At 37.2% G+C, this 24,078-nt stretch overlaps 1 protein-coding gene across 49 annotated transcripts in view; it reads left to right on the top strand.

The window, feature by feature from the left end:
- The window catches only part of pcdh15b (protocadherin-related 15b), a 506,664-nt gene that overhangs the window by 214,743 nt on the left and 267,843 nt on the right, over window positions 1–24,078 (top strand). For all 49 annotated transcript variants that reach the window (XR_012387602.1, XR_012387597.1, XR_012387592.1 and 46 more), the window contains 2 exon segments: window positions 11,602–11,762; window positions 13,383–13,538. Coding sequence is in view for 22 of the 49 variants with exons in the window: in XM_073917607.1 (XP_073773708.1) it covers window positions 11,602–11,762; window positions 13,383–13,538 (317 nt within the window). In the remaining 27 variants the exon portion in view is untranslated.

Here is a 24,078-nt window from a genome sequence, read left to right as displayed (position 1 = left end):
ATGTCAATCTTAAGGATCTTAAAAATCGCAATATCTGGAGGACAGCAGCAGCCTACAAAATGAGATGCAGATTTAGAGTTATAAAAATAACAAGTGGTTTTTAAAAAGTATATAAGTCATATATTACAAACATACACTGCATTAGCTTACAATGTAAGGCTCTACCATCAGGCTTGCTCGCTCATGTTTTTGTCATCAATCTGGCAACTTGAGTTTGTGTTGAGTGGTTTGGGGGAGGGGCAGCATGAATAAAAAAAAAACTTCTCCAGTATTTTGAATTTGGACCTCAATACCTAGCCTAACCCCTATAGGGGTAAATCCTACATATATTGCATCTTTAATTTAATTTTAAACATCCTTATCACTTTTGAGACCAATGCTGCAGAGTAGAGATCTGCGCGGGACTAAATTTTGAATCCCGCTCCCACCCGCACCCGCCAGGTTTTAGCCCAAACCCGACTGCTCCCGCTTATATTAAGAATTTGTTGTCCCCCTGCCCGACCCGCCCCGTTTTCTGCCCGCCGCGCCCGATCCCGCTAAAGAGCGGGGGAGAAAAAAACCGAAAATCACCCAGCTATACAGTCCAGACAGCCAAGCTGTCAGTATAAACACACACACAGCACCAAGCACACACACAGACAAACCTCTCTCTCATACGCGCGCGCCCGCACTAACACACACACAAGCACCAAGCAGACACACAGGCGTTTGCTGTTATATCAACTCAAAGGGTTGTTATACCATGTATTAAGTACCAATGTAATACCAAAAGGTTTTATATAAAGGTATATAAATACTGAGTCGCGCCAGTTCCGGGCCGCAGCGCACATTACTCTCGGGCCATTTCCGGCGCGGATGCGGCAGCGTCGGCTTGCTTAAGGCCGCCGCATCTGGCCCGATTGATTCGGCCGGGCCGAGTGGTAAGTCTCCGGCAGGCGAGAATCTAGCCGGAACTGGCCCGAGTGTATTTTGCTATGGGAAAGCTCTCTCTCTCTCTCTCTCTCTCTCTCTCTCTCTCTCTCTCTCTCATTCGCATAGCAATATCCCTGATATTGCTAGACAGCCCGCTCCCGTCCCAAATTAAACCCGTTACCGACCGCTCCCGCGATTTATTCGGAAATTTATTCCCGCGCCGCAGAAATCTGGTCGGGTCCTGCGGCGCCCGCGGGACAGCCACGGGAATGCAGAACTTTACTGCAGAGTACAAATGACATTGGTGGGCTTTAATATCAGGGTAAGGATGTAACAACCTGGCTCCGCTTAGCACAGAGGCCTGATAAAACTGCCATTTGCTCTTTAAGTGAGGGAATGTGAACAAATGTGTGGTATATTTCTTTCTTTCTTTTTCACAACATTATCTATGTGAGTGATAAAGCATGTCAGAGTCTTTTTACACCACTGCTGTGCGGAAGAACATGTTAGTACGTCTGGCAGGCTGGAACTGATAAAGCTGGATAAATCCAACACCAAAGACTTTACTGAGACACTCCACTTGGGTTATTTTTAATGGCGAAAAGTCCTTTGATATATATGATCAGCCTAGCTTAGTCACAGGATAAAATCAATGACTTCCTGCTGCAGACGAATGCAAGTTGTACTGGTAGACAGATGAATGCGACATTGCTAAAATAATATACTGTATAATGTTTTATAATAACACAAAGAGAGCTAGTTTTCTTGTTCGTCATCATCTTCTGTGGTAAGCAAAGAGTTTAGTAAGATGTTTTCCTGAGAAGCTTTTATTCCCGGAGCTTCCGCTATTAATGAGGCTAACGTCATACATTGTATTAATCAGTTGCGCATACTGTAAAATCATTAGTGACTTAGTAGTAGTGATGGAGCCACAGCTCTGCACAGTTTAGCTTTAAGCCTTATCAACTATTAAATGAATTAATTTACTAAGTTAACATCTGTGTGCTGCATGGTCCCTGATGTGTGTCTAGATACAGCCCACTTGATGGTCATGGTTATGCCTGTTTCACACCGCAATTGAAAGCAGCTTGTATAGAGGGCAAAAGCAGCGTGCAGGAGTTTGCCTTTCACCCTGACTGTGTCTGCAACTTAATGTAATGTGTATTTATATAGCCCATTTATTGTGTATGGCCATACACCCAAAGCGCTTCACAATCATGAGTGGGGGTCTCTCCACACCACCACCAGTGTGCAGCATCCACTTGGATGATGCGACGGCAGCCACTGGGCAACAGCGCCAGTGCGCTCACCACACACCAGCTATTGGTGGAGTGGAGAGACAGTGATAGAGCCAATTCGGTGGAAGGGGATGATTGGGAGGCCATGATCGTATGGGCCGATAGAGGGACTTTGGCCAGGACACCGGGGTTACACCCCTGCTCTTTCACTAGAAGTGCCATGGGATTTTTAATGACCACAGAGAGTCAGGACCTCGGTTTAACGTCTTATCCGAAAGACGGCGCCCACTGACAGTGTAGTGTCCCCTTCACTTTTACTGGGGCATTAGGACTCACATAGACCACAGGTTGAGCGCCCCCTGCTGGCCTCACTAACACCACTTCCAACAGCAACCCAGTGTTCCCTAGTGGTCTCTCAGCCCTGCTTAGCTCTAGTGAGTAACCGGTCATGGGCTGCAGGGTGATATGGCTGTGGCTCTTCGATAGCTGCTGCACAGATCAATCTATCTCTGTCAATTCTATCTAGTTACCTGTCTCTCTCTTTCTACATATATACAAATACACTTTTTTTTTTTTTACTTTTCATCTGCACCAAGACCCGTAGCAACTTCCTCCTATGCTGTTTCCTTAACCTGCAAGTCTTTATTTGACAAATTATACAGATCAAACAATATTGTATGCTTTTTTGAGCTCTATGAGGAGTGTCATTCAAGTCTGGTGCACTCAGAAGACAATCACCTGTGACATCTTGTTATTTTGTTTTTGATTGTCAGGATGTTGTAGGCCTAGTTATAATAATATTTATACTATATAGTTATAATGATATTTATACCTGATCAAACTAGTTTTACTTTCTTCACTTCAGCGATGTCCAGCGGCAGAGTAACTGCTTGTTAATTCATGCTCATGCAAAGGATGAGATAGACAAAAGTAATCAACGCATGGCCTTCTGTTACTTATTTGCATGTTGTCAGGTTCACCGTGTGGAGTAACTTAAGTGAATATAAAACAAAGCTGAATAAAACTTTCTTCCTCTGCTTCAACTGCACAGCACACAGCGAGCTCACATCATTCAGCATGCATGTCGAACTACACTACCCACAATACACTTTGCTATGGATTACAACTCCCATAAATAGCAGTCTTAAAGGGGCCACTTCTATTTTCCCTCTCCTGCAACACTAGTGTGTAACTTAAGCAAAACTGATACTACAATTGTTTAACATTTGGTTTTGTAGTTCAGGCCTAAATAAATATTTGTTACAGTTTTGAATCGTTTTAGTTTATTTGATTGACTATATATAAATCTGTGAATATTATTGATGCATTTATTGGGTAAAATTGCTTTTACTGCCATTCAATGTGTAATTGGTCATTATCAATGCACTGTCACTTTATTTGTGTGTGAGCAGCGCGGCAAAAATAGATCCAGCACCGAAACTATCGCAGCACTGCTGCTTTAGTGACACTTACGGCTCGCACTGACAATGCTGGTCAAGAATCTTGGTGACTGGAGTAAGATCTGAGTTTCAATAGTCATGTCAAAGCAGTTAGTAAATCAGCATACTATCATCTCAAAAACATTGCAAGAATCAGATGCTTTGTTTCCAGTGAAGACTTAGAGAATCTTGTTCATGCTTTTATCAGCAGTAGGGTGGATTACTGTAGCGGCCTCCTCACGGCCTTCCCAAAAAGACAGTCAGACAGTTGCAGCTCATCCAGAACGCTGGGGCCAGGATTCTGACCAGAAGCAGAAAATCAGAGCACATCACACCTGTCCTCAGGTCTTTACACTGGCTCCCAGTTACAATGAGAATAGATTCTCAAGTATTACTACTTGTCTATAAATCACTAAATGGCCTAGGACCTCAATACAATAAAGATATGCTGACTGAATACAAACCAACAGATCACTCAGGTCTTTAGGATCATATAAAGTGGAAATTCCAAGAGCTCAGTTAAAGCAGGGTGAATCATACGCTTGCGGATGTGAAATAGGATTTAGAAAGAAAGGTAGATACAGAGTACCAGGATGCAAAGGTTCACCTAAAGCCAAGTGACATAATGTAACACCAACCTCTACTTTGTATCTACCAACAACTGCTTTCAGAGGTTTTACAGTGTATAATTTTAACACAGATGTGCTGGACAAGTTGAGGATCCATGTGCAGGTTTTATTAACAAATAATGGTCTTGCAGGCAATGGTCTAATACAGGAACAAACAGTAGCGTACGGGAAATCTAATATTGTAGTCAAAAAACAGGTAAGTAGTCAGTACAGGTGGCAAAGTTTCAACAACGACAAACCAGGCAAGATCTAACACAGGGAATGACTAGATAGGATAGCGCTCCGTAATGCTACAATACTGTGAACAAGACTCAGAAATGTCTGTGAGTGTGTGTGCTGTTTTTATGGTCCATGTAATCAGTCTTGAGTAGCTCCCAGCTGTATGTGTGTAATCAATGGAGAATCATGACAGGTGTGTGTGTGTGTGTGGTGCCTGAAGGGAGTTGTAGTTCATATCAAGACAGGATTGTAGTCCTCCAGCGATCTGTATGGAATAGATAGCTGGTGACAAGAATAAAAATAAAAAAAAAAGTAAAATCCGCCAATTCAATCGGCATCCCACAGTAACACACAAAACACCTTTTATGGATGGTATTTGATGAAATGTAACTTGTTGACATTAGTTGTTAAATTAAAGCGTTTCTAATGTGTCTATTGCTTGTGTGTTCCTTGATTCACAGATAATAAAATACAAACAAAAACTTTGGTGTTTTAGTGCCCTGATAGTGTAATGTGAAGTGGAATCTGACAAAGGAAGTGCGGATACAAACGCAGGTTTATTAAACAGAGATGGTCAGGCAAGCAGTGGTCAACACAGGGGCCAACAGCTGTACACAGGAAATCAAGAGTCGTAGTCAAATATCAGGCGAATGGTCGGTACAGGCAGACAGCAGTCAAAGTAAACAAACAAAACAACAAAGCAAAGGTCTAACACTGAAAGGCAAGGCAGGGAAAATGCATCGTAATGTTTACCATGACAATAAAAAGACTCAGCAAAGTCTGTGTGTTTGTGTGCTGTAAAAATAGTACATCTTATCAGTTCATGAGAGTTCATGTGTGAAATCAACGGAATGAGGAACAGGTGCATGTGAGAGGTGCATGGCTGGAACTTGTAGTCCATATACCATCCAGTTTGTAGTCTGTTAGCCATCTGCGCGTTTACCAGCGATCTGCCAGGATTAGATTGCTGCCGATTGTGACAAATAGCATGATGTTGCCCTGAATAAACGAGCTTTCCACCTAAAACAAAAATTCATGGCATATAGAGGGTTTCAAGTGCAAGTTATCTTTAACAGTATTTCCTATAATGTTTTTTCCTTCTGGAGAAAGATTCGTCTGGAAAAAAAGCAGCGTAATTTAAAAAAACGAAAACATTTTAAGGTCAATATTAAGCAATATTTTTCGATTGTCTACAGAACAAACCGTCTTTATACAATGACTTGCCTAACTAACCTAATTATAATTTAAAGTAAACTGCACTTTAAGCTGAATACTAGTATCTTGAAAAATATCTAGTAAAATATTCTGTACTGTCATCAAATCTAAGATAAAATAAATGTGTTCTTAGAAATGAGTTATTAAAACTATTATGTTTTAGAAAAAAAATCTTCATTCCATTGAACAGAAATTGGGGAAAATGTATACAGGGGGGCTAATAATTCAGTAGGACTAATAATTCTGACTTTAACTGTATGTCAAATATGGCAGCCGAGTGAACAGACTTTCCTTGAAAGGATTTGGTGGAACCCCGTCGAGAGAACAGTGCTAAGAATTAATGGAAGCAGAAAGACGCACATTGACACGTGAGCAGAGATATCTCAACATGCTGTGCCAAGCATCGCCCAGGCTGCCCTGCACAGGTGCTCTGCCAGCTTGCACAGACCCCGTCCTGCTGTAAACCAGCTGCCAAGGGACGTCCAGAACCAGAGCAGCGCAGTGTGAGACGGCCGAGAGATGTGATCTGTGCACCAGTTTTCCCAGATCAGCACCAGGAACACGTTCATCACCCATCGGTGTGACATAGAAAAGCATCTGGCTGTATGCGGAGACACATGGCTATAGAGAGAGGGAGGAGAAGATGTTAGGATGGGAAAGAGCTGTAGTGTAGGTGCATTCGCTGAGAGGAAGAAAAGAACACGCCGGAGACCAACACATTTCTTGTGCTGGGGAAAAGCATTAGTATGTTGTCAAACTTAATTTTTTTTCTTCTTTACTTTATTTTTCCACTGAAGTGTCCAGGGAACAAATACATCATTGTACAATAACAACAACAGTTTTTTTTTTTTTTTTTATTTCTGTCACATTATAATGAGTATTATTATTATTATTATTATTATTAGTAGTAGTAGTAGTAGTAGTAGTAGTAGTAGTAGTAATATTAAACGGATAAATGATAAACATTTTAAATAACTTAATTTGATTGTTTTAAAGTGTTTTTAAATAACTCTTAGAGACCTAGTTATTGTATTTATTTAGTAATATATAATATAATATAATATAATATAATAAACAACAGTACAGTAAAATTAATTTTTGATATAATAACAAAAATGCTGATTAAAATGCTCGCATTATTTATATAACCACATGAATCTATAATATCATCAGTTATTCATTATTTAGTTCAATATTTTTTTATTCATTATTATATATATATTTTTTAGTTAATGAATTGTTAATGGGATTGTTCAGTGTTGTTGTTGTTTACTTTATATTAGGTGTTTAATTAATAATTAAGTACAGGTAAGAAAGATTTTTTTTTAAATTGTAATACAGTATATGTTTAAATAAGTAGTAACTTGTTACTTATTTTTTGTTATATTATTTGCTTGTGAAACAGACAAGTAAATAAATAAATAAATACATAAATAGATAAATAGATAAAATAAAATAAAAAAAAATTAAATAAATAAATAAATAAATAAATAAATAAATGGATACATAAATAAATAGACAGACAAACGAACATATCATACTCTAATATACTATATAATACTGTACTATGCTATTTTTTTATTCGGTGAATTGTTAATGGGATTGTTCAGTGTTTTTTGTTGTTTACTATATATTAAGTGTTTAGTAATTAATAATAAAGTACAAGTAAGTAAGATTTCTAAATATATAAGATAATAAGTATTATCTTGTTACTTATTTTGTGTTATGTTATTTACTTATCAAAAACACAAATATATAAATAAATACATAAATAAATGGATAAATAGATAAATAAATAATTAGACAAACATACTATCATACTATACTGTAATATGACACTATACGTTATATTTGTGTATAAATATATTCTGATCTATGCCAGCTATTAATTAAATTAAGACAATTTAAAATTGTCTGTGGAGTTTTGAGATTGGTTTGGTATGGGTATGTGAGTAAAATGGGATTATATTATTTGGGATTTTATTCTATAAAGGTCCAAATTTCAAATAACTTTTATTTGGTCTTTATTGGAGTTGGCATGGGTTTCCTCCAGCTCTGGTTTCTTCCACAGTCCAAATACATAGGTATAGATAAATTGAATAAACTAAATTGGCCATAGTGTATATGTGTGAATGAGTGTGATTGGATGTTTCTCGGTGCTGGGTTGCAGCTGGAAGGGCATACGCTGTGTAAAACATATGCTGGGTAAGTTGGTGGTTCATTTCGCTGTGGCGACCTCTAATAAATAAAGGGACTAAGTCGAATTAAGTAAAATGAAGGAATGAATGAATGAAGGACTTTGTTTTCTACTTCTTTAGAGATAATACCTTTGCCTCTTGATTACTACAAGCAATAAACCTCTATAAAGCGTTATAAAGCATCACATACATTATTTAAATATTTAAGTGAAGTTGCAAAATTGAAAGTAGCACCAAGCACCCTAATTAAAGACAATCACTACAGACCAGCATTTTCTATGGGCATCTCGAGGAAAGGGAATGATGTAAGTGTGATGGTGTTGTAATGCTCACACTATTCAATGCACTTGGCCCTTTAAAACGGACGCGTGTTCCCTGACTGTTTTATGCTCGGTAATCATTGTGGCTGATGACTCTCAGGAGACGCTGCTCAAATGATGAACTGTCCTGCCTCACTTTAACGGCTGACATTCAGGTGTGTCCACTGGCTTGTTCAACATTTAAAGCTTTCCAAATGTTAGCAGCAGGGGTAAAGATGACTTGTCGAAGACCATTATTTTCCATCGCTCAAGGTTTCTGCTTTGCAGACCCTGTTATGTGTTATGTATGCGGTGGGTATGGAAACATAAGGCCTGTTCAGACCAAGGACGATAACTATAATGATATGCATGTTATTCAAAAAATGTAATAAAAATATAGGCAGACTGTAATCATTTTTGTACCTGGTAATGTCATACAGCTGTTTGAGCTGAAAGGCAGAAGTGAGCGTGTTTGACTCTTCACAGTGTACTGATTGGTTTTGAACTCACTCACTGTGTTCTTATGCTTTAAATTACCTGCTGAAAGTCCCATTAAACCCACATAACAACACCTGCAGGCTGCCATTCAGAGTTTTGGTTTGTTATGTGCTTTAAAACAAGTTGGGTCCATTTGTGAGATCTGGTGTTCCCAAACTTTTCAGCCTGCGACCCCCAAAAAACAATACCAGTGACTCGCGACCCCCTATAACCTCTGAGGGGGTTATAAATATAGACACCTTGCATGCAACGGCACACGCACACCAATAGGCCCAAGTCTAGTCTTTCTTTATTTATTTTTTTACCATATAGGAGTGCTATAAATGTGCCAGAAAGTTTAACCTGGTGCCATAAAATCAATCTGCTGCATCTGACGCTATTGATGTGTCTTTAATCGAAAGTAATCACCTCAAGGGTCGCTATCGAGGAAAAAAAAATGAAAAGCTGTAACTATAAACTACTATTTTTATCTTCAGTAGGTTATTTATAAAATATGGTAATTATAATGGTTTAATAAAATGTATTAGATTTCTGGAAATCACCAAGCAATTTCCACCCCCACATGCAATTTAATAGGTAATTTAATAAATAATATGAATAATACTTTAATTAACTCTAATTTATAATACTCTAATTAATAACTCTTACTAATGCGTAATTACAGTTATAACATAACTGTGAGTGTTGGAGTAGGGGCATAGACTGTGAAAGATATGGACGTAGTATCCGTGACTTTTTGACCTTTATAAAGAACCCAAAAGAAGCCACCAGTAGGTGTGGCCAACCGTCGCCATTTTGTTCTCGTGTCATGGCACCAACCGAGAGATACCAAATAAGGGCAAAAAGGCAGCGCTTGAGCAGAGCTACAGACGCATGTTGGCATTCTGCTTAGAAAGGCTTTCCTATGGGAGAAACGCTTAATACTTCATTACCTGCGACTCATTTGTGTTTTGACCACGTGCTTGGTTGTACACTATATCAATAAAGTGTTTAGACTTTTAAAAACACTGTTGTAATACATTGAGCCACTAAGTATTGTTCTTATGATGGTGTTACTTCCAAACACTTCAAATATAGTCTTTGTTTGTAAATGCAAGACTATTGACTAAATCCAGCATAACAGTGTAAGACAACGTTTCAAATGACTGTTCTAGAGTCTACAGCTAATCAATCTGTCAGATTCTGGAGTGCATTACAGGTCTAAAGAACATTTATAAATGATAAATAATCTTAAATAAGACCAATGCATTTATAGAGATATATAAGTATATAATTTCTCTCACCTGGAAAATGAAGGCCACGTGAATGGTTTGTGAGCACAATTAAGTGCATACAGGATCCAATATCATCTGATAGTTGTAAGAAATAAATCCAAAAGGCAACTGACTGTGTAAAGCCACATTAAACAACAAAAAATATGATGAATATGCCCTCATCAGCAGCTAATCTGCCGGAGTCAGCTAAGGTGAAGTGACGGCGAACAGCGAGGCCTAGCTGTCACTCAAGTGGCCACACTCCTAATTATGCAAACTTAACATAACCTAATATAAAAGAAACGCATGAGTTGAAAAAAAAATCATCCCCCTCATAGTTGTCATGAAGGGTAATATTAGCTATATGAATCAAAATCGTTCTTTTAAAAAACTTTTTTCTGTTGTAAAGTTTGTCATTCTAACAGTGGGCTCAATTCAAATGTGCTCTATGGAGCCAGGACTAGCGGAATTTTACCCGAGGGAGAGGGGGAGGTTGATGCTTGGGTTGGAGAAGACGTTAATAAAATACAATTTAATAGGTAATTTAATAAATAACATGAATAATACTCTGTGTAATTACAGTTTTTACATTACTGGGAGTGTTGGGGTATGGGTAAATCTTAATAAAATACAATTTAATAGGTAATTTAATAAATAACATGAATAATACTCTATGTAATTACAGTTTTTACATTACTGGGAGTGTTGGGGTATGGGTAGACCTTAATAAAATACAATTTAATAGGTAATTTAATAAATAACATGAATAATACTCTGTGTAATTACAGTTTTTACATTACTGGGAGTGTTAGGGTATGGGTAGACCTTAATAAAATACAATTTAATAGGTAATTTAATAAATAACATGAATAATACTCTGTGTAATTACAGTTTTTACATTACTGGGAGTGTTGGGGTATGGGTAGACCTTAATAAAATACAATTTAATAGGTAATTTAATAAATAACATGAATAATACTCTGTGTAATTACAGTTTTTACATTACTGGGAGTGTTAGGGTATGGGTAGACCTTAATAAAATACAATTTAATAGGTAATTTAATAAATAACATGAATAAAACTCTACCCCAAAAATCATAGTAATGTAGAAACAGTAGTTATGTAGAGGTAAATGTTAATAAAATACAATTAATAGATCATTTAACAAATAACAAAAATAACTTTTGTTAACTTCTGACCGCTGTTGTGTCTCTACTAGCAACAACTGTATTCATTATGTCACGTAGGGAGCTGAAAGTGAGCAATAATGCATTAATGTCCATCTGTCCAGGGCTTTCTTTTTGCACATTATTCCCTCATAGCAAACTAACAGTAAGAGGAGCATGGTTAAGAATATTTATGTCTTTATTTCAAATTTGAGTACTTAAATTCTTGAGCTGTGTACCCTTTTCAGTGTTAGAAATGTCATCTGTGGTCGTGTCTTTCAAGCTGACAAAAAAAAAGGAACAATTCTGCAATGAATCTCAGGTCTCTAATTATCTCTATTGTTTCTTCCTGAACGAAGGCATTTGAGTAAAATCTCATAGTGTCTAATTATACTTGCATATGTGCCACAGTATTTGCATGCATATGGAAGGAACAAGCGCTTGCAGTATTTGTTATAAATGTGATAGAACGATTAGGAGAAAGCCACCAATGTGCAGTGAATTAATGAAAGTGTTTTGTCTCTTATTATCACAGGAACGCTTCTGGTGGAGAACATGCAGATAAACGGCAGAGCAGAAGACCCTGACAGGACCATCTCTTTATCTTTACGGGACAACAATGACTACTGGGTCATTCTGGACCCGGTCAAGCAGCGCCTGTATCTTAACAGCACCGGACGAGTTCTGGACCGAGATGTGATTATCTTTTTGATATTTACAAGTCTGAGAGTGCCATTGAATGCTAGTGGTGCAGAAATTACAGACTTCAGCTTTAAACACTGACATTAGGAATGCTTATATGTAATTGGTTTAACGCGAGTAAGAGTTTTGACCAATTAACACTCAAGATTAAACATTTAAAATGTAATTTAGGCATCTTTTTGCTTCAGTGTTTTTTGCTGAATAGTTAAAATACACTTAGCATGCTTTATTCATGTAGTGTGTAATTGCTTGTAAATATATAAAATGGTAAAAAGTTGAATAAATATTAAATTGCACAATGAATAAATGTATGGCCTTTCAAAAGGAAAAAATATATATATTTGTGAACTGCCTAAAAAATGCAGAAAGGTCTTAATGTTTGTATATTCACTACCTGACTAAAGTCTTGTCCCCTGTAAAAGTTTTAGGAACAACAAATAATAACGTCTGGTTGGTCATTTGGTATCAGAAGTGACTTACATGAAAGGCAAAGGCCTCTAGATTACACTTACTTGACCAAAATAAAACATGATCATGCCTTGATTTTTTTATTATTTAATTAGGACAGTAAGGTCTGACTTTGCTTAGACAAAAGTCTTGTCACTTAGAGAAAAATATACAGGAGGACTTATGCTTTGCTCACACCAGACGTGGAACGCGTGATTAAATCGTGCTATTCGCATGTAAATAGACACGTGAACATTTGAGTTTACTCTCTTCATTCGCACATCAAATCCGATTCATTCAGGTATCAAATCCGATTCATTTGCACATCAAATCTGATTCATTCGCGTGTCAAATCAAACCAGCGACCTTCTTGCTTTTGTGGTATGGGTTGGTTAAGTTGTAAGGGATGGCTTAGTCCCTTTATTAATCTGGGGTCGCCACAGCGGAATGAACCATCAACTTATCCAGCACATTTTTAACCAGCGGATGCCCTTCCGGCCGCAACCCATCTCTGGGAAACATCCACAAACACTCATTCACACACACACACACACACACAAACACAATTTAGCCTACCTAATTCACCTGTACTGCATGTCATTGGACTGTGGATGAAACCCGGAAGAAACCCACGCGAATGCAGGGAGAACATGCAAACTCCACACAGAAACGCCAACTGAGCCAAGGATCGAACCAGCGACCTTCTTGCTGTTAGGCAACAGCACTACTGCATGTAAAAATGGAAATTATTTACAGATGTAATTGCATTTATTTAAAAAATTATAAGTACATTTTAAAAGCATGTATTTTCACTGTAAGTACATTGTAACAAGTGATTTATTTCAGTGTATATATATATATATTAGTTAAGGCCACTTAACAAAGTGGAACCAACAAGAATGATATGCTGAAATTATTATTGATTTAAAGCTGCAAATATCAATAAAAACTAAAAAGTAAAAGTAATAAATAATTTCATTTGGTTCAGTCATAACTATAAGACGAAAGTTATTCTTTTAAGCTGGGAAATCTGTTGATCTCAGCATGCGCTTCCTAATGGCCTTTATAATGGAGCGCAAGCGAATGGTCATTTTTAGATCAGCCTGTGGAAATGCACACCATGCAAATGAACTGCTCGATCTGTCTCTCCTCCGTTCTGTCTTCCAGCCTCCCTCCTACATCCAGTCCATTGTGGTGCAGGTTCAGTGTACTAATGAGCTTGTTGGCACGGTGATCCTACACGAGGTGCGGATAGTCGTGCGGGATCGAAACGACAACGCCCCACGCTTTCAGCAACCGCGCTACTATGTGGCCGTTAATGAGGTGAGTTTCCATTTAACGCAGCTTCTTTTGTGTTTCTAATGGCTTTTTCCATAAATTAGTGCTATACAGAACACTGAAGTCTCCTGCATTCTGGAGCTTAAGTTATTAGAAATTGGCTTTTTCGTTTTCTTCTGCCAACATTTGCCAGCTGCAATTGGGAAATTGGACTGTGTCAGTATAATGGTGAACCTGCACTCACTGGCCACTTTATTAGGTACACCTGTCTAACTGTTTTGAACGCAAAGTTCTAGTCAGCCAATCACATGGCAGCAACCCATTGCATTTAGGCATGTAGAGATGGTCAAGACGATCTGCTGCAGTTCAAACCAGCATCAGAATGGGGAAGAAAGGTGATTTAAGTAACTTTAAACGTGGCATGGTTTTTGCTGCCAGAAGGGCTGATCTGAGTATTTCAGAAACTGCTGATCTACTGGGATTTTCTCACACAGCCATCTCTGGGGTTCACAGAGAATGGTCAAAAAAAGAGAAAATATGCAGTGAACTGCAGTTCTGCCTTGTTGATGAGATCAGAGGAGAGTGGACAAACTAGTTTGAGCTGATAGAAAGGCAACAGTAACTCAAATAACCACTCGTTACAACCGAGGAATGCAGAAGAGCATTTCTAAATGCACAACATGTCCAACCTTGAGGCAGATGGGCTACAGCAGGAGAAGACCACACCTGGTGGTCACCTGGTAAAGTGTTAAGAACCTGTCAGCTAAGAACAGGAAACTGAAGATGCAGGCTGATCAAAATTGGACAATAAAAAATTGGAAAAAACGTTGCCTGGTCTGATCAGTCTTGATTTCTGCTGCAATATTCGGATGATAGGGTCAAAATTTGGCATCAACAACATGAAAGCATGGATCCATCCTGCCTTGTATCAATGGTTCAGGCTGGTGGTGGTGGTGTAATGGTGTGGGGGATATTTTCTTGGCACACTTTGGGCCCATTAGTACTATTAAGCATCTTGTCAACACCACAGCCTACCTGAGTATTGTTGCTGACCATGTCCATCCTGTTATGACCACAGTGTACGCATCTTCCGATGGCTACTTCCAGCAGGATAACACTCCATTTCATAAAGTGTAAATCATCTCAGTCTGGTTTCCTGAACATGACAATGAGTTCACTGTACTTAAATGGCCTACACAGTCACTAGAGCTTAATCCAATAGGGCACATTTGGGATGTGATGAAAAGGGAGATTCCCTGTCCATGTTTCAGAACAATCTGTCTCAGAAAATAATTGAACAAAACTCTATTTATAACTGTATTTTTGTCGATGAGGTTTATGCATCTTCCTCACTATAACATTTGTTTTACAGTTATCTGTGCATTTATAGACCATATATAGTGATGACGCTGACCTGGACAAACCAGAACCAAACTGATTTTGCAGCTGTTTTTTTGCCAAGGTTATTTTTTGTTATTTTTGCTCAGGTTTTCGTCTTTGAACCAAACATTTGCCATACAAAGCATTTTTTTATCCAGACTCTATCTTACGGTGGAGGCATGTACACTCACCTTAACTGGCCAGTGAGGCCTGCAGTTCTATGGATGTTGTTGTGGGGTCTTTTGTGACCTCTTAGATGGGTTGTCACTGCACACTTGGGGGGGTAAGTGCTAAAAATGATTCCAAAACAGTGCTGATGACATTGCGGATGATTTGTAGACAATGCGCACATTGAACAACAAAAATGTTGCATGTTAATAGTGGCTTTTTTTTTCTGTTATGTAGTTTCTTGAGAACATTGAAGTCTACTGCATTCTCACGCCATTATAAGTATGCAGAAGTGAGTTGGTTTAGTTAAATCTGAACATTTGCCAGCTGTAATTGGAAAATCAATCAGTGAATTGTGCCAGTGTGATGGTTAACCCATGACGGGGTTATTTTGCGCTAAATGAAATGCACTTGTGGGCTTTGGAGCTGAAACATTTAGCCGTTAATGTTTCTCTGTCTTTGACTGCTGTGTAATTATCCCAGAAGTGCTGTAGTTCACTGAGTAAATCTGCCACTCACCTTTTGTGACTTATTTAGCTTCTCTGTGTTTTTCCAGTGCAGCTTAGTGCTGGATTGTGAATTCCCATCACATAGTGGTCCTGGGTGCACAAAATAGGCATTTTGATTGATACCTATTTGTGGTAAACTCTACATTTCTTTTTTGTTTCCCAAATCACAGCAGGCAAAATCCATCTGTTCTGAAATAGAAGAGTTCGGGTTGATTCAGATCAGGGTATGTGAGTTATGGTACAAAACTGGCAATTGGGCTACTATGGATTTTATTTTTTCAGAGATTAAATATGTATATGATAAATATATAGGGGTGTGATGAGATCTCTGGCTATGCTGTCAGAAAAAAAAAATAAAAATAAAAACGTGATCACATACATTTTTTTTAAGTAAATTTGTGGAAAGGATTTTGATTTCTCATGTGAAACTGTACATGGGAGAAGCCAGTCAGTAGAGTTTATAGCTAAATATTTAAAAAAATATTATAAATATTATATAATATACATTTTATATCTAAATATTCAAAAGAAAGAAATAACTTGCTTTACAAGTTGATTTAAAAAAAGCCCCTACATTTTTCATTTTGTTTTTTGTAATAAAAAAATATATATTTTCCATTCATATATTAGCAAATATTTTACTGTTTTAAATTATATAAACACTATTTTTCATGCATGTGTTAGCAAAATACTTTGCAGTGTTTGAATGTTTTTTACAGCAAATAATTTATCAAAATGAAAGTAAAATAGCATTCAATACAAGTTAATTTATATAAAAAGCCCCTAATTAGCTTTGCATTTTGTAAGTTTTTTTCAGTTGACTAAAAGACTATTTTCCATTTATATATATAAAAAAAGAAATAAATCTTGTCTTGTCTTGTGGAATAAGTGTCTCGTCATACTCCTAATATACATATAGCATAAAATACATAATAATAAAAAAAAATTATCTTCAGTTAAATTTTCAACACTGGCAGATTAATACTCAATACTTACAAATAGCAATACCAAATTGTAGTAGCTAAACATATAAACGTTAGATTTATGTGATGAAGTTTCACATTTAGAATAACAGTCTATGTTGCCATTTTGTTCACAATACAATGTCTTCTGTGACTCTTTACTGTTAAAAATGCCTCCATTTCTGGAAATCCATTAGCCATTTTATGTTCTCCTTTTCTTTGGATTACCTTTCAGCTAAATAACAGTTGTTCACTGGAGAGCAGATTAGATTAGATTTTTTGGCATTTTGCAATAAATCATTTAGTTATTTGTAGTGTATTTTGTTGATGTATTAATATAAATTGCTATAAATGTTAGCAATACGTTTAATTACATAGAATACATACATATATATATATATATATATATATATATATATATATATACAACATCGAATTTGTGCATGCACATTTATTCATATGTACATAATAAATATGCACATCACACACACACATACACACACGCACATTTATTATGCAAATACAAACTTACAAACACAGCTGATCCAACTAATGAAGGTGTTCAAGACTCTTTTGAGCACCTCGGTTTTTTGGATCAGCTGGGTTTAATAGCGTTGGAGTAAAACTTTGCAGAGATGTAGCCCTCCATGAATTGAGTTAGAGACATGTAACGGTGAATGTTGTAAAGCTTGTAGTTTATTACTCCACCTCAATAGAATAGTCACATCTTACTTCAGTTTCTCATCACATCTTGACTAATCAAGTCCATCTCATTTGCTTTTCATTTGATGTGATGTGCTTTAGCTCAACCACTCTCACTGACAGATCTGTGATTAAACAAAATGCTATTCTAGTGGCTACTTTTTTATAAGGGGAAGAGCTACTTTGTCCTATCCTCTCTTCATTTTTCAGTTGAGATTACATCAAATGTTGAATAAAAATGCACATATAGCACTTCACTGGACTTTTAAAGAAAAAAAAATGCTATCAGCTTGCTCTCTGCAACTCTCACATCGTGACCTACTGAAGCTAAGTAGGGCTGCGCCCGGTCAGTACCTGGATGGGAAACCACATGGCAAAGCTAGGTTGCTGGTGTAAGGAAGGCCAGCAGGGAGCACTCAACCTGCGCTCTTTGTGGGTCCTAACGCCCCAGTATAGTGAAGGGGACTCTATACTGCTCAGTGAGCGGCCTCTTTCGGATGAGAAGTTAAACCGAGGTCTCGAGCTTCTATTGTCTTAAAAAATCCCAGGATGTCCTTCGAAAAGAGTAGTGGTTTAACCCCGAAATCCTACCTAAATTTGCCCACTGGCCTCTGTCCATCATGGCCTCCAAAACCTCCCCATATCATTATTGGCTTCACCACTCCTTTGTGTCTCCTCGCCAGCAATCAGCTGGTGTGTGATGTGCGGTCTGGCACAATATGGCTTTCGTCATGTCATCTAGGTGGATGCTGCGCACTGGTGGTGGATGAGGTTTACCCCAATGTGTAAAGCACTTTGAGTGTCCAAAAAAGTGCTGAATGTAATGAATAATAATAATAATAATAATAATAATAATAATAATTATTATTATTATTATTATTATTATAATAATAATAATAATTATTATTATTATTATTAGTAGTAGTATTATTATTAGTATTATTGTTGTTGTTGTTGTTATTGTTATTATTATTATTATTATTATTGTTTATTATTATTATTATTATTATTATTATTATTAATTAATTAATTAAACACTGTGTTGTCTACAAGCATTACATACAAGTAGCTCCTCATTTCGCCAGCTACATGCCTAACTTAGCCCACATAGTGTATAAGAAACACACCAAGAAGCATAAAACTTTATGAATGACAGTCTGTGGTGCAGTTTTCGTGATGCATGTTAAAAATGCTGAAATCTATTAGCCCTATTTTTATTTTCTCCTTCTCTTCGGATTAGCCTCCGAAAGCATTCAACATGTGGTGTCATAGCGGGACTGTAGGACCGAGCCTCGGCCTCCAGAGATCTTCTCACATTGAATTGACTGCATGGAGAGTGTGTGGCTTTCAGCTAATTGAGAGTTGTTCCCCGGAGTGCTGTCAGTAGAGATTTCCCTCATTAGGAGGCAGCCTCGGTGGCAGGCAGCCTCCTCTCGAGTGGCCTCAAAAAAACGGCAGGCTGTATTGCCCACTATCGATTTCAGCCGGAGTTTGAAACGTCTGACTGACGCACAGATAAGGGGACTAACACAGCTCAGTCCATCAGTCAACAAGCACTGCAGAGTGCACTATATAAGTCCGCCGAGTGCTGAAGTAGCTCACCGAGTTTAAGAGAGACGGTGAAGTAAATAATAATGTTGGCGAACAAGCATTTGATGGACGTGTGGATTGAATCGCAATTGCTTCTAAATGGCTAAAGGGTTGTATGTATGTGTGTGTGTGTGTGTGTATGTGTGTGTGTGTGTGTGTGTTCACTGAGTGACTGCAGATGCCGTGAAGTTCTAGCGGAAAGAAAGAGCTCAGGTTAACTTTCCATTGATCAATGTCAGTAACTTTAATGTCCTTTTGGACTGGTTTTATTGAAATTGATTGAATCTCTTAAACAGTGAGCTACAACAAATCGTGCTGTAATGTGAATATTGTCAAGCCGAAGGCATTTGTCAGCCATTTTAGCCATTATAGCTGACATGTTTCCATCCAAAGATGCGAATTAAATTTTTGCGCAAAACTGGAATATCCAACACAATCTCACGGCAATTCGTAACTTTTTGATTTAGTGGCTAATTCGTATGAATTTGTACGATCTAATTCATACAATTTAGTACGATTTGCTTATCACCCAATGACAGTTGGGGTTAGGGGTGGGGTTAGGTGCCACGCCTCCTTTTTAAAATCGTACATTTTCGTAGGACTGAACTCAAATTAGCTACTTAACTGACAAAACATAAAATACCTACCTTTTCTCATGGGATCAGGCTGGAATATCCATAAAAAATATGCAAATAAAGCAGCATTTCCATCAATTCGAACAAAATCGTTGCTTTCTGATTATCTGGCGTCAAATATCAAGAGTAAAAATGGAATTTATTGAGGTATGGGAATCTACGTGATTTATGGCTCGGAAAGCAGTATGCTGAGATATGATGAATGCGTGGTGGCGTTTGAAGGGATCAAACGCGGAGTGCAGACACTCTTGACCATTCTGTCGGTAATAAATAAAATAATAACGCTAATACTGAAATGTTTAGGGCATTTTAGAATAACCAAAACCACATTTTAAATGTTTTACAATGTGCTCAGCCTGCTGCTTTGTCCACTCACACACATTTTAGTCATGATCTCTTTTAACAAAATCACATGACTTTTTTTTAATGTGCATACTGGAATTTGTTCAGTAAAAGTGTTTCTTTCATAGTCCCATGCGCATCTTTTCTTATTGAATAAAAAGTTTATTCTACTAAGTTATGCGCATACGTTTTTATTCACTAATAGTTTAATATTTATCTTATTTTACTTTGTTTAACATTCATAATGAACATTTTTGGATGAAATAGACTCATTTTACAACTCCCCTAATAGATAAACTGTTCAGTTTTAACATTTTTGAATCCATTCAGCCGATCTCTTGGTTTGGTGGGTGCATTTTAGCTCAGCTTAGCATAGATCATTGAATCAGATTAGACCATTAGCATCTCACTGAAAAAATTCAAAAAGCATTTTGATATTTTTTCTATTTATAGCTTGATATTCTGTAGCTACATCGTCATGTACCAAGATGGAAATGGATGGAAATTGAAAAGTTGCCTTTTTTTAAGGCTAATAAGACTAGGAACTATACACTCATTCTGGAATGATAATCAAAAAACGCTGCTGCCATATTATGATATTAAGCAGCGCCTGGAAATAATCTCCAGCTAGGTAGCTAAGTAACATTGCTGCATAATATCATTGCTAGAGGAGTTGTAAAATGACACTATTCCCAAAATAAGTGTTTTCTTTTAATGTGTACTTATTATGTGATCTTATTGTCACATTTTATGGTTATGATAACGTGATATCGCTGTCTTCAGTGATTTCCTAAAGATAAATACCGAAAAATAACAAAACTGGAATAACTACAGGTCTTGTGATCGTCAATCTCATGTGAAGCAAGAGGCTGTCATGACATATGATGACATGTGCTGGTGCTATAGTGCTGTCCCATTTTTTTAGAGGTCAGTTTTAAAGCTTTTGCCTTTGTTTTGTTTCAAGGGCCAAGGGGAAGGGGTAGGGGTACACAAGTAGAATTGGGATTAAGCCTTACTCTCCCTCAAGTGGGTTTTCTTCTGTTCAACACAAAAAAGGGTCCCAGCAACTAGCAAATTCTGAAATAAATGAAGAGTAAGTAAATATTGAGAATTTTAAAATTTTGAGTGAGCTATCCCTGTGCTTTAGGGTAAACATATGGACAAAAGTGTATATTTTATGATTCTGATCTAATGTGTATAATTACACCACGGTGATTAGAATGTTCACTGAGTCACATAATCAGCTGCTAAATTCAAATCTGCTGTCCCTGAGCCAGAGATAGTGGTCTGCAGCGCTTGTCATAAATCACAATTCATCGGTTTTCATAGAAATAACATGTATTTCAGATGTATTTACATACAAAAGTGTATCTTTAAAGAACTGCCACAGTAAAGGGATTTGTAAATTTATTTCTGATTGTGTATATGCTAACAACTCTGCAGTCATTGTCTATCTGACACTGTCAGATCCACTCAGTTTATTGCGTCTAGAGGCTCAATCTTCATCACAGGCTGTTTAATAACTATGTTCAGGCAGCCTTACATGACCTCTTCATGACAGCAGACATGATGGTGGCCGTTTTTCATCTTAAAGGCTCTCTGAAGCATCTTAACTTTCTTTGCTGTTCTCTGTTGTCTTTTTTCCACCCTCAAATATATGTTGTCAGAACATCTGAGTAGCAGCACAGGAACTAACATCTGAGTTCCCAGGTGCCTCCAGCTTCCACAACATACCCGTACCTATTACTTCCTCTGTTTCCTTTCACTTCTGAGAGCCGCACCACAGCAGGACCTCATAATGATGGCCAGAATGAAAACAATGAAGAGAACGAGCGCTGTCGACTTTTACAAGAGCATGTCTATCAAACTGGTCCTCAGAGGAGAGCTGTTTAACACAACAGTCAAGATGCTCGAGGCTTAAACTAGTCTGCCAACTTACCAGCAATATAAGAATCAAGCAGAAGATGATGAAATGGCTGTGTCCAATGGATGCAACTGGCCATTTGAGAGGGTTTTGATGACACTCAGCAGATCCTAAATGATTCAGATCTGAGTCATTAACCATATGATGTGTACAATTACACCAGTGTGATTACAATGTTCAGTGAGTCATGTAATCAGCTGCTAAATTCAAATCTGCTTTTCCTAAGGCTGAGCCAGAGAAAATGGTCCGCAGAGTTTGTCATAAATCACAATTTATTAGTGTTTTCAAACAAATAACCTGTATTTCAGATGTATTTCACCTGCTAAACATAACAAATGTGGTTTGTCTAAAGATATGCCCACACGATTAGTAGTTTTCTAATTGCGTAAGCTGTGATTATTTCTATGTGCCATCAAATATTGTAACAAGCATATAGGCCCAGTTCTGACAGTTTTTAAGCGCATTATCTTGAACAATCTAAATGTAAAGGTTTTAAATATACATTACCTGACAAAAGTCTTAATAACAAATGTTAACAAATAATAACTTGACTTCCAGTTGATCATTTGGAAAAGTAGGTGAAATTGTTCAGATGAATCATCTGTTAAGCTGCATCCCAATCATCACAAATACTGCAGAAGACCTACTGGAATCCGCATGGACCCATAATTCTCACAGAACTCAGTCAAGTTTGGTGAAAGAAAAATCATGGTTTGGGGTTACATTCAGTATAGGGGGCATGCGAGGGATCTGCAAAGTGGATGGCAACATCAACAGCCTGAGGTATTAGGACATTTGTGCCCCCCATCACATTACAAACCACAGGAGAGGGCAAATTCTTCAGCAGGATAGCGCTCCTTCTCATACTTCAGCCTCCACATCAAAGTTCCTAAAAGCAAAGAAGGTCAAGCTGCTCCAGGATTGGCCAGCCCAGTCACCAGACATGAACATTATTGAGTATGTCTGGGGTAAGATGGAGGCGCCATTTAAGATGAATCCAAAGAATCCCGATGAACTCTAAAAGTCCTGCTTTCTTTGCCATTCCAGATGACTTTATTAATAAGTTATTTGAGTCATTGCAGAGATGTATGGATGCAGTCCTCCAAGCTCATGGGAATTAAACACAATATAATTTTTTTTCCCACTGCACTGTGACTTTCTACTGTACTGTAAATTATTTCTGTTAAGTGACAAGACTTTTGTCTAAGCAAAGTCAGATCTTTCTGTCCTGGATAATTAATTAAATATCAGGACATTAATATATTTTATCATATAATCCACTGTATAAGCCACTGCTTATACCAAATGATCAACTAGAGTTATTAATATAAAAATAACTAAAGTTATTTTTTGTTGATAGACGGCAAGACTTTTGTCGGGTAGTGTATAATTAATTTTATTGGATATAAAATGCTGTAGTTATTTTCTTAATTTGTCATGACGGCTGACAACTTTGTTGTACATTTTTTTTCTTTGATGCTGTTAAAACCACACCAAACCTGTAGCTAAATTACAATTTGATCAGATGATTCACAGCTATTTTCTCCAAATCGTGCTGCCCTTTTTTTTTCTCTCCCAGTGAAACAGTCGCTTACTCTCATGTATTTTGAGAGAGGTTGATGAATTAACATGTTGTAAATCCAGCAGCTCTAATCTCTCCACTGAAACGCGGGCTAACAAGGATGCGCCCATTTGTTATCATACTGTAGATCATACAATATGATCATTATTTAGCTGTTTAAATAATACAATACCAGAGAAAATACTTGAGAATCGGAATATTCGATATTTCACAATATAATTAGGATGTTTGTCTATTTTTGCAGAAAATTCAATTCAAGTTTATTTGTATAGGGCTTTTTACATTTATTGTTCTAAAAATGATAAAAGAAAAACAATATGCACATACATTATTAACCTTGATTGTGTCACGTGATTATATTAATGTGTTGCCATGGAAACTTTAATGTTTGTCATAAGGGAATGATATGCAAAAAGAAAGTCCCGCCTACTACTAAATATTACGTTTTAGTCAGAAGTACATCAGCATTCTAATATAAGCCATTTAATCAGACTATAAAGGTGTATTAATTTATAACTAATAATTTCTTCGTGAATTGTTCAAAAATTCCGATTCATCCAGAAATGAACCAAACTAACTCTATGAATGAGCCATCTCAAAACTCAGTCAAATTACTTCCTCAGTTTCCTTTCATATCTGAGAGTCGCACCACAGCAGGACCTCCTCATGATGAACAGAATGAAAACAATGAAGAGAACGAGTGCTGTTTTCTTTACAAGAGCATGTCTATCAAACTGTTCCTCAGAGGAGAGCTGTTTAACACAACAGTCAAGATGCTCGAGACTTACCAG

This window comes from Danio rerio, chromosome 12, assembly GCF_049306965.1.
Source record: "Danio rerio strain Tuebingen ecotype United States chromosome 12, GRCz12tu, whole genome shotgun sequence".
Lineage (NCBI taxonomy): Eukaryota > Metazoa > Chordata > Actinopteri > Cypriniformes > Danionidae > Danio > Danio rerio.
This window is presented reverse-complemented; position numbering and strand designations above follow the sequence as displayed.